We start from the raw sequence: 17,242 nt of genomic DNA on the forward strand, positions 1-17,242 counted from the left end.
TTTTTTGAGATGGAATGGAGTTTTGTTTTTCTTGCCCAGGATGGAGTGCAATGGTGCAGTCTCGACTCACTGCAACCTCCATCTCCCAGGTTCAAGTGATTCTCCTGTCTAAGTCTCCAAGTAGCTGGGATTACAGGTGCCCTCCACCAAGCCTGGCTAATTTTTGTATTTTTAATAGAGATGGGGTTTCACCATGTTGGCCAGGCTGTTCTTGAACTCCTGACCTCAGGTGATCTGCCTGCCTCGGCCTCCCAAAGTGTTGGGATTATAAGCCTGAGCCACCGTGCCCGGCCAACTTGTAGTTTCAATAGACATGTTGAACTTAACATCAACATGGGGTTGAGTTGGGTGGAGGAAGATTGCAAAGATACACATCAAAATGTAAATAACAGTAGGATGAGGGTCTTGTGTGTGTATTTGTGTGTTTCTATATACTATTATGTAAAACTTCTATAATGAGCATTAACACTTTGAAAAACTTTATTTTGAAATAATTATAGATTCACAGAAAGTTGCAAAGATAGTATAGAGAGTTCCCATGTACCCATCATCAGTTTTCCCCAGTGGTTTTATCTCACTTAAAGAGTACAATATCAAAACCAGGAAATAAACATCAGTGTGACGTGTGTGTGTCTGTGTGTGTGTGTGTAGTTACAAGTCATTTTATTATCTGTTTATTCCTGTAACCACCACTGCAATCAAGATACAGAACTATTCCATCACCACAAAGATCTCCCTGGTGATACCTCTTTGTAGTCACACATATATCCCTATCCCAATGATCCCTGCCCCAGGAAACTATGAATCTGTTCTCCATGTTATGTAAATGGAATCATACAGTACATGGCTACTTGATGATACATTTTTTTCACTTAGTATAATGCCCTTGAGATGCATCTAATTTATTGTGTGTATCAATAGTTCATTCCTTTTTACTGCTGAGTCGTACTCCATGGTACATGTACCATGGTTTGCTTAACATGTCACCCACTGAAGAACATTTGGATGGTTTTCAGGTTTTGAATATTATGAATAAAACTGCTATTTTATTTCTGTACAGGTTTTTATGTGAAAATATGTTTTCATTTCTCTGGGTTAAATGCCAAGGAGTGCAATTGCTGGGTTGTAAGGTAAGCACATACGGTTAGAAGGAGTAAGTTACAGTGTTCACTAGCACAGCAGGATAACCATAGTTATCAAAAATTTATTGTATATTTCAAAATGGTTAGAAGATTTGGAATGTTCTCAACATAAAGACATGATAAATGCTTGAGGTAATGGATATCCCAATTACTCTGATTTAATCATTGAACATTGTATGAATGTATCAAAACCCCACAAATATGTACAACTATTATGTATCAACAAAAAAAGGAATCTGACAAACTATTTTACAGAGTGGCCATAACACTCTATATTTTCACTGTTAATGTATGCATGTATCCAGTTTCTCTGCATCCTTGCCAGCAATTGGTATTTTCGCTGTTTATTCTTTCAGCCATTCTGATAGATACGCAGTGGTATCTTGTCACTCCGGATCTCTGAAGTTCTCTCTGCAATTCTGTCCTCTCTGGTACTGTGCTCTGTGAACTCCAGTTGCCTTGGCTTCTTTGGTCCCCCAATTTTATCTCCTCAGCTCAGGAAGACTGGCGGACTCTGCCTGGGTCTCCCTGTCTGTGCCACAGCCTGAAAACTCTTTCTAGGAAATAAACTGGGAGAATTGTAGGGTTCAGTTTTAACATCAATCTTTTCTACTGCTATCTCTTTACACCTATCTATCTGTCTACCTATCATTTATACACCATCTACTTATTTATCTGTCATAAATTTTTCTTAACTATAAGTCAGGGGTTTTAGTATCAGAACTGCTATTAGTTATCTGTAGCATTTGGGATATTAACTTACTTGAGCCACTTCTTTATTTGTGAAATGAGGGTCATCCTATATCAGCCTTCTCATAATTCCTTCTATAAGATTCCAGGATACTGGTTGACTCTTCTAGAAGATCCAGTGAGCAGTGTTGGTAGCCACGGTCCTTAGCATGTGCTATTTCTAAACAGAAAATGATATTGATTGGGTGGGTAATGAGCATGTGTTGGTAATCACTATGTAAGAGCAATAACAACAACAACTACTACATTTAGCCTTTTACATGCAGTGTCTTATATAATATTTACAACAGCCCTGTGAAGTAAGTGCTACTATTATCCAAATTTGTTCATTTTTTATTTAAACTGTTTTTAGTATTATAAACCATTTTATGTCCAAGAACGATTCAAATTTAGAAGATGAGAAAACTGTAGCCTAGAAAAAGAAAAAAAAAAAAGAAAATAAAAACCTGTCCGGTCTAAAGGTTATACTTATACAGACTTAGATTCTTTCTTTATATTTAATTAAAGGTTAATTTCAAATGATCTCTAGCAGTAACAAAACACTTTAGTTATAAAGAAGCAGGTGATGCGTGGTTGCTGAATACATTACCCCTGCTGACCTTAAACTGCTACTGGGCTCAGTGAAGAATTCTTAATTTTCTTTTCACATTGCAAATAGACCTCACCAGAATAAATGGGCAAAATAGACACCAAAGAGGGATAGCACAAGCAAATGTGAGGGTGAAATGCAGTAAGTGCCTTGAGAAAGGAAGTGCTCAATACTGGTAGTTGGTGTTAGTGTTCTTATTGTGAATTATAAACACCAGCACTGCGAAAAGTCAGCCCAGGAGACTTTGTAACTCACAGAGGTGGCTCCTAGACCACCATTTGAAAACTTCTGCCTGAAGGACTAAGGAAAACATCTTCTTTTATTTTTATTTTTTATTTTTGTATACCACAGTTTAGGAAAACATCTTAAAAGATCGTGTTTATGTCTACAGAGGTTTTTTAATAGTGCTTTAACAGTCTCCAGGGTGATTTTACTTTTTTTTTATTTATTTGTTGTTTTTTTAAAAGGACAGCCAATAAGTCTTCCAACAGTTTATTAGACAGAATGTAGACATTTAAAAAAATCCCCACTGTCATGAACATAAACTGAGGTTTTCAGCCCTGGTATAAGCTGAATCAAAAAAATAAATAAAAAATCCAATAGTGTATTAAACATTTTTCACTCATTTGCCATACTTGACAGTGCAAATACAAATCTGGTCTAAATGTACAGACTCTTAAGCAACAATGTACAGCTTTCTTCATCCTCCACGCTAAAAGATGTAAAAGCTTAAGGGTCAAACAATACCAAATGTATAGGCTTCAAAAACCATCTAAGTTAGGGCATTCTCTAGTTTTAGCTAAGATACACACTTACATAGAATGATGTGAAGTAAATTTTTTGAAAAATAAATTTTAGTGGAACAATCCTGAAGGGTAACACCAGAGGAATAGCAGGTTACCAGTAAGGTGTCAGCCAATTTGTTCCAGCCACTTTTGAATCCATGTTCTATAATCTAAAATTTAGTTCTCTTTCCCTAAGCTGAGAGCTTCCTATCATGTCAGTATCTATGTTATGAAGAAAAGGAGACTTAGGTGAGATGTATGTATTTATCACAACAGCTGCATCAATTGCCTAGGACCTCAACAGCTTCATGAAAGTCTGGGAAATGTTCATGCATAAGGTTATTGCCTTAGCTGACTTAAAATTGCCCCATACAATGGTACATATCAACCCTTAGTGAAGCCTTTTAAAAAACAAACAGGTTGAAAAATGGGTTAAAGTAGGCAAATACAACATCTGCCTTTAGAGCTATCAACTCAGGAATTCTCTCAATTATGAAATCTTGCAAAGAAGTTATTTTCTTTCTCAAAATCCAAGTGATGACAATATTCCTTACTCCAGATCTGGCATTTTTTCATCATCACTGTCTTGTGAATCATCATCTGCTCCATCTACTTCTGGTAAATCTACATCCTCTTCACCACCCATGTTGTTCATCATTTCAGAGAAACGATCAAAATTAGACATGTCTTCATCTGAATCATCTTCCCAGTCTTCCCAATTATTGAAGTCGACACTAAGCCAATTAAGCTTTGCCCTTTATTTTGTTAACCTTGGCCATGACTGGCCAGATTCTCCTTTTTGTAAACAACATAAAATTGATCTGTCCGTTCTTTCATGCTTGGAATCTTTTGGATCAATACAGTGAAAAAGATCAATTCCATTTAAATGCTTAAAATTATCACTTCCTCCGAGACACCTGAATGTAAGTTTGGATTTTTCAAAATTTACATTATCATCCTTACTGTCTTCAACACAAAATTCAATGAAGACATAGTCCCTTCGATCGTACCACTTTGCAGAAGCAGGCTGCACTGTGAAGGGGGCAGGGAGACGGACGAACAGGTGGGCGGGCCTCTCTGGCGGCAGGCTGCTGCTAGGGAGTCCACTTCTCTCCAGCGGCGACTCCGCGTTTTCTCTCCCGTCGCGGCCTCTTCTCGCTTCCCTCAGGCAACGGCGGCAGCGGCGGGCTCGACCTCGGTCCCCAGAATGCACTGCGCGGAAAGAGCGGCTCCTCCGGTCGGGGAGAAGAGGAAAGTGTCTCCAGGGTGATTTTAAAAATATTATCTCATAATGTCAATTTTTGCTAAAGAAGTGAACCTTGAGGATCAACATTGTAACCCTCCTGGTTTTATTCACCCAGACTATAGGGATTGATAAGGATAGTGCTGCTTTGGATAGTCTCCTATCTAGGGCTAAATGATCAGATTTGCAAAATCTGGTTATTTTTATGGGAATGTGATTATTGGCTGGGGGAATGGAAAGAGGGAGTAGAGAGTGAACAACTGGAATAAAGGTATAGGTAAAGATATGTGAAAACTCATGATTGACTCAAATACTCTAAATCTTGTCATAATACACTTGTAAAGTGTGAAAAGCAAAATAATTATGTTGGAGAGATGACCAAATAAAGGCCAAAGATCTTGACACTGCAGAAATTATAGGAGAGAATTAAAGGAAGTACATGTGTACATGTAGCAAATACAAGAAAAGACTAAACTTGAAATTCATGCACAAGGTCAGGCTGCATAAACCACAGGATAGTGGGTGTAACTCAGGAGCAGAACAATTGATCCATGAAACAAAACTGTCTGCAATTTCCCAGGCTGGAGACATTTCCTGTCTTGGATGTCTGGATCTGTCTCAGTGCCCAGATAGCCTTACTTCAAAGTGTTTATGGGAACAGAAACAATTGGCTGAGTGTGTTTGCTCAGTGCTAGGTGGAGGAAGTGAAAGAGGGGGTGGGTTTAGGAAGTAAGTATGTGTTTAAGAGCACATGGACCACCAGAAGATAACTACTTTTCTTCAGACTAGCAGCCAGGGCACTGCTCACCAAGAAGGAAACCCTGGGAGGGAAGAACTTGGGGAACGAGAGGACACAAGAATCTCTGCAGCTTCTTAGGTATGTAGGTAAGTCACAGAGGTGTTGGGTGCCTCAAGAAACAACATGGAGCTGCTCTCTTTTTAAAAATAAATACTTTTTAAAATATATTTTCAACTTTACAGAAAAATTGCAATAATAATTCAGGGAACTCATGAATATTCTTTATCCAGATACATTATTTTTTTAAACTTCCTTTATTTATTTATTTATTTATTTATTTATTTATTTATTTATTTATAGATAGATTCTCACTCCAGTTGCCCAGGCTGGGGTGTAGCAGTTGGATCGTGGCTCACTGCAGCCTCAACTTCCTGGACTCAAACCATCCTCCCACCTCAGCCTGCCGGGTACCTGGGACGACAGACACACACCACCATGCCAGGCTAATTTTTTTGTATTTTTTGTAGAGACAGGGTTTCACCATGTTGCCCAGGCTGGTCTCAAACTCCAGGACTCCAGTGATCTGCCTGCCTCAGTCTCCCAAAGTACTGGAATTGCAGGCGTGAGCCACTGTGCCCAGGCTCCCCTATTTATTTTTTATCATTTTCTTTCTCTCTCTGTAAACACACACATGTATACACATCCATATATCTATATTCTGAAGCATTTGAGAGTATATTGCATACGTTGTGCTCTTTTCCTCCTTAATATTTCAGTGTGCATCTGCTAAGAAGAAGGATCTTTTCTTAAATAATCAAGGTACAGTTTTACATTCAGTATATCAAACACATATATACAGTGGTTCTCCCTACCCAGCTTCAGTTACCCATGGTCAACTATGGTCTGAAAATATTAAATGGCAAATTCTAGAAATAAACAATTCATAATTTAAAGTTGCATGCTGTTCTGAGTAATGTGATGAAATCTCTCACTGTCTCACTGCATCCTACCTGGGATGTGAATCATCCCTTTGTCCAGTGTATCCATGTTGTAGACACCACCCACCCATTAGCGACTTAGTATCCGTTATCAGATGCACCACCAAGGTATCTCAGTGCTTGTGTTCACGTAACCCTTATCTTACCTAATAATAGCCCCAAAGTGCAAGAATGATGATGCTGGCAATTCAGATATTCAAAAAGAACCCGTAAACTGCTCCCTTTAAGTGAAAAGGTGAAAGTTTCTCAACTTAATAAGGAAAGGGGGGGAAGCATATGCTGCAATTGGTAAAATCTACAGTAAGAAAGAATTTTTATCTGCAAAATTTGAACAGTACATTGTTATAATTGTTCTATTTTATTAGTTGTTGTTAATACACATTGTCTAATTTATAAATTAAACTTATGTAGATATCTATGTATAGGAAGAAAACAGGGCATATAGGGCTTTAGACATTCACTGGGGTCATGAAACATATTCCCTGTGGATGAGGGGGACTGCCATAATACTCTTATCTACTACAGAGATTATAATTTTATCAATTGCCTCAATAATGTTCTTCATAGCAATTTTTTTTTTTTTCTGGCAGGGAATGTCTCTCTTTGTTAAGGGGATGAGACTGGCCTAGCAGACAAAGATGCATGCTCAGCTCTCCTTAGGATTTTTTTTTTTTTTTTTTTTTAGACAGAATCTCATTCTGTCACACAGGCTGTAGTGCAGTGGCACCATCTTGGCCTTCTACTGGGTTCAAGCAATTCTCGTGCCTCAGCCTCCCGAGTGGCTGGGACTACAGGTGTGTGGCACCATGCCGGCTAATTTTTGTATTTTTAGTAGAGATGGGGTTTCACCATGTCGGCCAGGCTGGTCTTGAACTCCTAACCTCAGGTGATCCACCTGCCTCGGCCTCCCAAAGTGCTGGGATTACAGGTATGAGCCACCAAGCCTGGCCTCCTTAGGATCTTTATGAGTAAGGGAACCCGCAGCAGGTCAATTGTTTGATTTTCTTTGGTTTCATTCTTATTCCATTTCTTCCCTGAGAGTACAAAGTTAATCAGCAAGACTACCCAGGTGTTAAGAGATCTTTAGTAGTAGAAGGAATCTGTCTTGACAAGATACAGCTTCATCAGGGGCCTGAGATGTAAAATTGCACATCTTCCCTCCAGCCTCAGCTTAGGAGTAAGAATGGTCTGTGGTACTTTTTCTATTCCTTTTTATCTTTTGTGGGGAAGGTGGGTAGCAAGAAGAGTAATAGATACTTGAATGAGCAAAAGCAAATTTGGGATAAAAATAAAGAGCTGGTATTCTGTGGTAAATCTAGTCCTAGGTTGAGAACAAGGCTTTCTACAAGAATTTCCCTAAAGGAGAGTGTGACACTGTACATACTTGTCTTCTCAATCATTCTCTGGTTATTTAGAACGAATTTCTGTTTAAGAATCAATTGATGTCAGGAGCATGGTGGCTCACACTTCCAATCCCAGCACTTTGGCCAAAGTGGGATGATTAATTGACCCCAGGAGTTCGAGACCAACCTGGGCAACATAGCAAGACTCGTTTCAAAAAAAAAAAAAAAAAAAAAAGAGCTGGGCATGGTAGTGTGTGCCTGTGATCCCAGCTACTTGGGAGGCTGAAGCAGGAGGATCACTTGACCCTGGGAGATTGAGGCTTCAGTGAGCTATGATGGTGCCACTGTACTCCAGTCTGGGTGACAGAGCAAGACTCTGTCTCAAAAAGGAAAAAAAAAAAAAAAGAATTGGTTGATGTCAACTTTCCTCACTGATTTACCATATGTAAATTACCCCAGAACTGCTTCCCCTGGTCATCTTCCTAGTCTTCAAGAGAAGGAACATGAGGAAACTTCCACATTTTATTACACAGCAACAGGGAATGTGGTGGGGAGGAACAAGAGAAATGGGAAAGGAAAGAGAAATCACTGCCTTGAAGAGGGTAATGTGGAGAAGGGAGAGGAGACCCCAAATACAATGCTGTAGGGCTTAGGGAGACTACAGTCTCTACTGGAGCCAATTTTGGTCTCAAAGTCACGTTCTTCCATTTCCCGCTTCCTCTCCAGGCAAAATGAAGCTGAATCTGGTGCAGATCTTGTTCATGTTGCTGATGCTGATGCTGGGCCTGGGGATGGGCCTGGGGCTGGGGCTTCAAATGGCTGCAGCAGTCTTGGAGGAGAGTGATCAACCGCTCAATGAATTTTGGTCCAGTGACTCACAGGACGAAACTGAGGCCACTGAGGAGGGAGATGGCACCCAAACCACAGAAACGCTGGTACTTGGCAACAAAGAAGTGGTGCAACCTGGCTGGCTGGAAGATCCCATCCTCAATGAAGATGAGGTTGGAGGAAACAAGATGCTCAGAGCCTCAGCTCTCTTTCAGAGCAACAAAGACTATCTTAGGCTTGACCAGACAGATAGAGAATGCAATGAAATGATGGCACACAAGATGAAGGAGCCCAATCAGAGTTGCATAGCCCAGTATGCATTCATCCATGAGGATCTAAAGACAGTCAAAGCTGTCTGTAACAGTCCTGTCATTGCCTGTGAGCTCAAGGGGGGAAAATGTCACAAAAGCTCCCGACCTTTTGATTTGACATTGTGCGAGCTGTCCAAACCAGACCAGGTCACTCCTAACTGCAATTACCTAACTTCTGTTATAAAAAAGCACATTATTATAACCTGTAATGACGTGAAACTCCAGTTACCCACTGGATAATGAAGCAACTCATCATCTTTTTACTCTTCACCTTCTCCTGTTCCTCTTCCTTTTTTACTTCTTCTTTCGCATGTAGTTCTCCTGGTCTTAGGTATTATGCAGATGTAATTCTTCCTTGCCTTGTGGGTCACCCAACTTGCATTTTGTTCCTAGGATTACAGATGGTGGAATAAGGTGATGATGCCTCGTTTCTCTCAGCTCTCCGTCTCTCCTTTCCCTTACCCTGGAAAGGAGTAAGTGAAGAGCTGCTGTAGTCCCTACTGTAGTCCTGGCCATCGATTTGTTTCCTTTTCTAAGTTTGTCTCTGGATGTGGACTGGAAGAGTTTAGTGTATCCTTTACCCATTCTTCCCTGCTACCCACCCTGAGCCTCTACAACAATCACATAACACTCTTGGGTTTTGCACAATTGCACTTCTGTGTTGTGGATGCAGTTAAAGTGATTCTATCCGTGACGGCTTCTGGAGGACCATGTGGATCAGGCTTCCTTTTCTGAGCTGGCAAAAATTTAGGGACTAGGTTTGGGGGTCTGCTGGGGAGGTGGTGTGCTGCTGTAGACCAAGATAGAACATGGGCTGGAGCAAGGATAGAACTCTTTTTTCTTGACCCTTCACTGCCCTTTTCTCTTTCTTCCCATCTTTTACTACCAGCCTCCTTGCTTTGCTTCTTGTTTTTATCTCTTACCTTTGCTTTTGTCCTTTGCTTCTTTTCTTCGTTTATTTTTCCTGTTTTTCTTTTTTTCTTTTTTTTTTTTTTTTTTTTTTTGAGACAAAGTTTCACTCTTGTTGCCCAGGCTGGAGTGCAATGGCTCGATCTCGGCTCACCACAACCTCAGCCTCCCGGGTTCAAGCGATTCTCCTGCCTCAGCCTCTCGAGTAGCTGGGATTACAGGCATGCGCCACCACGCTCAGCTAATTTTGTATTTTTAGTAGAGACGGGGTTTCTCCATTTTGGCCAGGCTGGTCTCGAACTCCTGACCTCAGGTGATCCACCCACCTCGGCATCCCAAAGTGCTGGGATTACAGGTGTGAGCCACTGCGCCCAGCCTCTCCCTTTCCTCTTCTTTTTCTTTTTGGGCCTTCCCTTCTCTTTATCTGGGTCCTTTTAGAGATTCAGTCAGCTGATACTGATCACTTATGCTATGTTGGTCCTATAGTCAGTCATGTAAGCAGATGTTAGTCCTATAGTCAGAGTCTGGCACAGGGAGTTGGAAGAGGGTGGGTCAAGAGAGTGAGAAAAAGAGAGAGGAAAAGAGAGAAAGAGAAAGTGAGAGTGAGCAATCTTTTGAATTATGTCCAGAAGCAGAATAGTGCTTATATTAGGTGCCCAGTAGATGTGGAATGAATGGGATAAGAGACAGGCTTTTTCTCATTTAGCATTATTTCTGCTTTCTTGCTCTAAAGAACAAGAAAGTTGGTGAAAGAATAATTTCTGCAGAGAAGGTATCACACTTAATCAAGGAGAAGAGAAGCTGTGTGGCTGGATACGTAGAAGATGCAAGTGGCCTCTCCTCAGCCTATTTCCTCTAAATTCAAATGAGAAATAGTGTAGTTAGTCATGCTTAGGGAGGCGAGGAATCTGAGAACATAGCTGTAAGGATTCACTGTGTGACTGGATTTTGAGATTTCCTTCCCTTAGAGTTTTTCTGTGCTTCACATTCCTAGACTATTATAGACTAAGTCAGGGACATACATAAATGGGAGACTGAAGGGAAGAACAGTTTGCTTTACTCTGACCTGGCTTGCATTTTCCTATTCTTTCTTTCTTTATTCTCCAGTTTACTTTATTCTTCCTGTTTTCACAGACAGGCAACCACTCTAGTAACCTCCTAGACTTCCCTGATTCAATATATCCCTTATACCTCTGACTCACTTCCAGCAATAACCTCTTAGGAACAGTGTTGTCTCCCAAGTAATTCTAATAATAGTGGACAGGAAGTATGTGTCCATCTGTGGGCTACCCTGATGTTTTAGAGGTGGTGATGAAGTGGTGAAAGGTGATGACTCAGCCAAGGCAGATTCCTGAGGGCGAATCCCTGTCTGGGGAAAGAGACAAAATGTTATCTAAGGCAAGGGAGAAGAAAATGAGAAATGGGATGGGAAGAGGGGAAAGAAGAATAGGCGTCAGAGAAAATCGGCCATGTTAGTGATCTGTCTGGTAGGTGAACCAAGGATTTAGGAATGAAATGTGAAAGGTCTCCATTGTATGGAGTGAATTATCAAGAGAATGGAATTAGCCAGGGATTAAAGCCTATATTCTGTAGTATTCTGATGTGGCTCCATCCTCTTCAGGTTCCCTCCAGCTTCTCTCCCTAAGGGTTCCGGCGCTGTTTGATGAGTATGCTCATCTCCTCCAGGTCTTCATTTTGGGCAAATCTCAGTGGTCATGTGTTTTTTTGTTTTGTTTTGTTTTCATTTTTCTGTTTAATCTGACCATGTAGACTATCTCAGGAAAGCATTTACAAAATACAGGCCTCTAGTGGCTCAAGCAGGAAAATATAGCTTCCATGGCTGATAATAGGGTGACAAGGCATTGTGGGACCTCACCTCCCAGGGACAGAAAATCAACTCACTGTAGCTCAAATTCTGCCTCATTCACAAGACTTTTGCCAAGTCTTCTAATTCCAATGTCGCTTCCTCTCTATACTTCCAGGATCTATGTTGAGCCCATATGACAGATCCCCAGTCCCTTATCTACAGTACCCAAATCTCTAAAGCTCTGAAAATGGAAAGTTTTTTTTTCAAAGTGGCCCCAAAACTCATTTAGATATGACACCTGACTAGACTGACAATGTGAGGCTATTTATCTTCTTTATTTATGCTATGCGACCATTACATATTTCACTGTGGTAATATCACTGTGTTTTGTTGTGAGTAGGCCCTTCTAAGAGTGTGTTAGTCATATATGATATAAACATACACACTTTAACATACAATGGTGCTTTTTAAAATCTGAAAATGTTGGCCAAAATGCATTGGCCCCAAAAGTTTCAAGTAAGAAATTGTGGGATCTATATATAACTGTTTAATTAGCCCTTAATTAATTTGAGTATACCATATATGATCCTAGTTAGGCCACTAGCATCTTTGTGGAAGGATCTGTATTATAAGTTTCTTCTATATTCTTCTTTGACACATTTATTAATCAATGACTGTCTACTTATTGGCCAAGGGATATCTCCTCTGCTGTTTGGAAGACACTCAAATATTGTCTTCAGAACACTCTGTACAAGTTTTTGGTCAGGTGTGGTGGCTTATGCCTGTAATCCTAACACTTTGGGAGGCTGAGGTGGGAAGAACACTTGAGCCCAGGAGTTCAGGACCAGCCTGGGCAACACAGGGAGACCTCATCTCTACAAAAAATATAAAAATTAGCCAGGCGTGGTGGCACTTGCCTGTGATCCCAGCTATTTGGGAGGCTGAGGTGGGAAGATTGCATGAGCCCCAGAGATAAAGGATGCACTGAGCTATGATTGCACCACCGCACTCCAGCCTGGGTGACAGATTGAGACCCTGTCTCAAAAAAAAAATGTGTTTTAAGTTGTTCTGAACTTTGCTGCTTATTAACATTGCTGGCCAGGCGTGGTGGCTCACGCCTGTAATCCCAACACTTCGGGAGGCCAAGGCAGGTGGATCACCTGAGATCAGGAGTTCAAGACCAGCCTGGCCAACATGGCAAAATCCCATCTCTACTAAAAATACAAAAATTAGCCCGGCATGGTGGCGCAAGCCAGTAGTCCCAGCTACTCGGGAAGCTGAGACAGGAGAATCATTTGAACCTGGGAGGTGGAGGTTGCGGTGAGCCAAGATTGCGCCATTGCACTCCAGCCTGGACGACAGAGCAAGACTCTGTCTCAAAACAAGCAAACAAACAAACAACAACAAAACATTACCTTGGGGAGTTTAAATTTTTTTTAATTAAAAACAATTCCAGGGCCCTCTTCTAGCAATATTGGTTATTTAATTAGTCTGAGTTGGAGTCTAGACATCAGGTGGGGTCCAGGCATCTTGGAGCCTACCAGTTTTTCTGTGAATTAATGTTTCAAAACTGTTAACAAAGATGTTGAATTGCTCAGGTTATTAACTAATCTGATGTGGTGTGCTGTAGGAGAAAAGAACCAATTCTTGGGATAGATGTGAGAATATCTCAGCTTTGCCCCTCGAAAAAAACCAGTTGTGACTCTGGGAATTGCCCTCAGCTCTCAGAATCTGAGGTTTCTTATCAGTAAAGTTAGATAATGATCATACCTACTTTATAGGGTTGTTGTGAGGATTAGACGAGATTGAACAGCCCACGGTAGGGTTCAGTGAATGGCAGCTGCATTTGGTGGTGATGTTGCAGGGCTCACTGCCCATGGTATTTTGACGGAGTCCTTCTGGAAGCAGCACTATAACACGAAGGGCAAGACCGTCAGCACAGGTTTGAGTTTCAGGTTGTTGGCAGTATGCAGATATGTGGGATCTTATTAAATCTCATTCCTTGGATGGCCACAAAATTTATATTCTAGGGCCAGTAGAGTCCTTATACTTGAGCAAGCAGGGCCACTGCCCTCAGGGCTCCCCTATACTTTGGAGTGCCTTCCACATAGGAAGTTCCCCCGCTACAGTATCTGGGACTGGCTGAGGTTCCCCTGCTACAGTATCTGGGACTGGCTGAGGCCAGCAGCCATGTGGTTAGGGTGCTCTGAGCTTAGCCTAGGACCGGTGTGGGCCCGGGTCCCATTTCTCCCCTTTGGAGCACAGTCTCCCCACTGCCATGTGTGATCAACTAGGTGCCACAAAAGAGTTCTGAGATTTGGTCAGGCATGGTGGCTTATGCCTGTAATCCCAACACTTTGGGAGGTTGAGGTGGGTGGATCACCTGAGGTCAGGAGTTCGAGACCGTGCTGGCTAACGTGGTGAAACCACGTCTCTACTAAAAATACAAAAAAAAAAAAAAAAATGCTGGACGTGGTGGCGGATGCCTGTAATCCCAGCTACTTGGGAGGCTGAGGCAGGAGAATTGCTTGGACCTGGAAGGCGGAGGTTACAGTGAGCAGAGATCTCACCACTCCTCTCCAGCCTGGGTTATGGAATGAGGAGGCTCTGTCTCAAAAAAAAAAAAAAAAAAAAAAAAAAAGGAGTTCTTAGACTTGCACCTAAGAGGGTCCTTCTGGGGCCCTAAGGCCAGGGCCTGGTTCCAGGAGGGTGGCCTGGTAAATGGATTTCTCCTTCTGGCTGGTGTGGTATTTTTTTGTGTGTGAGATCACCAGAGTGGACCATCAGAAAGGTGCTAACACTTGATTTTGGATGATTCAAATATATCCTGGACACAGGATGCAACCAGGACTCTGGGCCACCGGTGACCATTTACTACTGATCTTAAGGCTTGAGCTGCATGTGTGGAGGCTTTTGCTGTTTTGCTGGCTTTTGCTAATTCTGGTCTATAGCACCCAGGGGTAGTAGCAGTACATGTTCTTACCCTGTGAACTCCCCACTGCTGACACGCAAACAGTTACTTCATTCCTTTTGTAAGATACATACCATGTGGAGGTGTGGAGTGACTACTCCTGTCTTCTGTAAGGATTTTGAGACTCTTGCTCCTCAGTGCCAATGAGGAATTTCTTCTTTTTTTTTTTTTTTTTTTTTGAGAGGGAGTCTCACTGTGTCGCCCGGGCTGGAGTGCAGTGGCACCATCTTGGCACATTGCAACCTCTGCCTCCCAGGTTCAAGCAATTCTCTGGCCTTGGCCTCCCAAATAGCTGGGATTACAGGCGCATGCCTGGCATGTACAGCTGGACTTGACACCATGTCTGGCTAATTTTTGTATTTTTAGTAGAGACGGGGTTTCACCATGTCTGTATGTGGATACATACAGGCTGGTCTGTATGTATCCTGGCCTCAAGTGATCCACCCACCTTAGCCTCCCAAAATGCTGGGATTACAGGCATGAGCCACCGCTCCCAGCCCCAGTGGGGCATTTCCTATCAATGTTCTCTCTTGCCTCCAACTGGTAGGTGATAACATGCTCTCTTGGGTTGGTCTTAATCTGTGCAAGATGAAGGATAATCACTCCTTGCATGAACGGGATGCTTTTTTCACTCTGCCAACAGGTCCCTTGCTGGTGGCGATGTGTGGAAGGTAGGAATGTGATTAGTTGTGAAAGAGGTCATGTTCTAGGAATGCAGTAATTATGGCTTAAAGAGTTCAAGAGAAAATATGATTAGAAGATATGTTTTATGTTTATACTACAAAATTCCAAATGGCAAATTCTACATTGCCTGAAAATTAATCATCATTCTCATTTTCTTGCATATTCTGGATAAGACTTGCATTTGTGATCATCATCAACAATGTAAAGTAATAAAGTAACCTTTGAGAGAGTCATTGGGAGTTGGTATTTAGGCCATACAGTGGATAATTCCCTGTCATGGGTAACACTATAACCGGCATTAAATGGCACTAGGAAACTACAGAGGCAAGAAGATACAAATTGTTTCAATTTAAATAGGTTTTGAAGAGCTGTAGCAGTGCTATACACTTTTTTCTTGTGGTTGGAGACATGAAATTATTCAAGAATGGTACTTTTCACAATAAAGAGCATGAAGAAATGATTCCTAGATTTAACAGGAAGAGATGATATCTGGACACCCCAAAGAATCTCCATATACACTGATTGGACAATATAGAAATATATATAGTATCTTTTCTTTTCTCATTATTCTAAAACTTCATTGACAAATCATGATACTTCACTTGGGCTCATAAATTTTGTAATATATTTAAACATGAAACTGTTATATAGATAGGGCCCTCTTCCTCACCCTTCCGCCAAAAAAAATTTAGCCCAGGGCCACACACAGTAGAGGCAACTCTGGTTGTGGCTGTATCCAAGGTAATGTCTCATGTGTTATGTCCTTATTAGGCCCTCGACAAGAACTCACCTCCTTGCCTCCCTCAAGTGCTCAGTCTACCAGGCAGGGTAGACTCAGTTGGTTCTTTTCAAGCCTTCTCCTTCCCATGAAACGAAGTTATGTTATCCAGCAGAGATTCATTGCTGGTGGGGTCAAAAGGAACTCCAGGGCACAGAGTTGCCGTCATTTTCAGCAATGCTTTGATTTAGCGTGGAATTTGTTGATGTTCCTGCCTGCATTCCCTGTATCCTACCCGTAGACCTGCCTTTCTCTCCTCTTCACATTTTTGCACTGGGCTGCACTTCGTTTTCAGAAAGTGGTTCACATCCCGGAGATGTCACTTCCAGGAGCAGCTGGGCTGATTCTTTATAAGAATTATGATTCAGAAACCAGGTAAAGTTTGGATTTAGGGGAAAGGTAAGGGGAAGAGGAAAATGGTGGTATTAAGGCTAAGCAACAGGGGCAACGAGGGAAATGTGAGTCTCATGTTGAGACGGAATAGTCCATTTACCTATTGAAATAGGATTTCAGGAAGTACTAGGATATCCCAGTGTTTCAAAATGTCAGCTCGCCAGCACGAGCATGAGGTTAGTGTTTGGAATTATATCCTTCTAAACTTATTGCATAATCCTATACACAAGGATATAAAATTATTAACTTCAAATAATGGGGTCTTCAGCACATTTATAAGGTGACAAGAAGAAAAGAAAAAAGCAAAATAAGCCTTATTCTATGAATGCTTTTGCATGAGTTTGGCACTGTGCTACCTACTTACTGAGTACACAGTCATTAAAACAAAACAAAAGAAACAGGCTTTGCAACATATCCACAAATGAGATCCAGAGGGGAAAATTGTGATAGGAAGAAGGAAGGTGATGTGATTAGAGCCAGCCCTGGGAACTGCGCTGTAAAGCTGGTCTAGCTAAGGACCAAACATACAGCAAGCAACCGTATTAGAATGATAGAAGAACCGTATTAAAATGATATATTTGTAAGGTTGAGAACAGTTGATACATATAGATCTCCCTTACCAGGGAGGTGCAGCCATCCCGCAGCTGCTGAGCGTTCCCTGTCAAGAATTCACAGGTGCCTTCTTCTCCAGAGCATAGCCTCCAGCCTATGGGGGTCTCCTTGTTGACAATGCCTAAAAGGTTATGTCCTTCCTCAGGAGTAGCCCACAGCCAATGACTGGCTGATATGGATGTGTAAGAACTTAGACCTCTTGCCTCAATCTTACGGCATCTGCATGTTTTAGGGCTCCCCATGGGGTCAGGCTTGCGACTAACCTTTAGCTAAAATCACTTCTTTGTTTAGCTTTTTACGTACAGGTTTCTCCTAAGAGCACTCTTTCAATAAATCACTAAATCAAGAATATGCTCTAAG

At 41.6% G+C, this 17,242-nt stretch overlaps 1 protein-coding gene and 1 long non-coding RNA gene across 3 annotated transcripts; one reads left to right on the forward strand and one right to left on the reverse strand.

The window, feature by feature from the left end:
* Positions 1-465: 465 nt before the first annotated feature.
* On the reverse strand, positions 466-4,525 carry LOC144330142 (uncharacterized). The gene is made up of 3 exons (XR_013396042.1): positions 4,277-4,525; positions 1,906-2,052; positions 466-1,711 (listed from the first exon to the last, which is right to left on the reverse strand). It is a non-coding gene; the product is annotated as an uncharacterized LOC144330142 (long non-coding RNA).
* Positions 4,437-9,419, forward strand: RNASE10 (ribonuclease A family member 10 (inactive)). 2 transcript variants are annotated; one of them, XM_015143210.3, is made up of 3 exons: positions 4,437-4,532; positions 5,294-5,394; positions 8,316-9,419. In XM_015143210.3, the coding sequence occupies exons 1-3, from the start codon at positions 4,474-4,476 to the stop codon at positions 8,966-8,968; spliced, it is 813 nt and encodes a 270-aa protein (XP_014998696.2). In that variant the 5' UTR covers positions 4,437-4,473; the 3' UTR covers positions 8,969-9,419. The 2 variants fall into 2 exon arrangements, with proteins under 2 accessions (XP_014998696.2, XP_001090353.2); XM_001090353.5 differs by having other exon boundaries at positions 5,294-5,386; positions 8,316-9,143.
* Positions 9,420-17,242: the final 7,823 nt, after the last annotated feature.

Source organism: Macaca mulatta, chromosome 7 (assembly GCF_049350105.2).
Source record: "Macaca mulatta isolate MMU2019108-1 chromosome 7, T2T-MMU8v2.0, whole genome shotgun sequence".
Taxonomy (NCBI): domain Eukaryota; kingdom Metazoa; phylum Chordata; class Mammalia; order Primates; family Cercopithecidae; genus Macaca; species Macaca mulatta.

Coding starts and splice junctions, on each gene's coding strand:
- RNASE10 (XM_015143210.3), top strand. CDS start 4,474: ATGCACTGCGCGGAAAGAGCGGCTCCTCCGGTCGGGGAGAAGAGGAAA. Junction 4,533..5,293: donor AAGAGGAAAGTGTCTCCAGG/GTGATTTTAAAA, acceptor ACTTTTCTTCAG/ACTAGCAGCCAGGGCACTGC. Junction 5,395..8,315: donor GCAGCTTCTTAGGTATGTAG/GTAAGTCACAGA, acceptor CTTCCTCTCCAG/GCAAAATGAAGCTGAATCTG.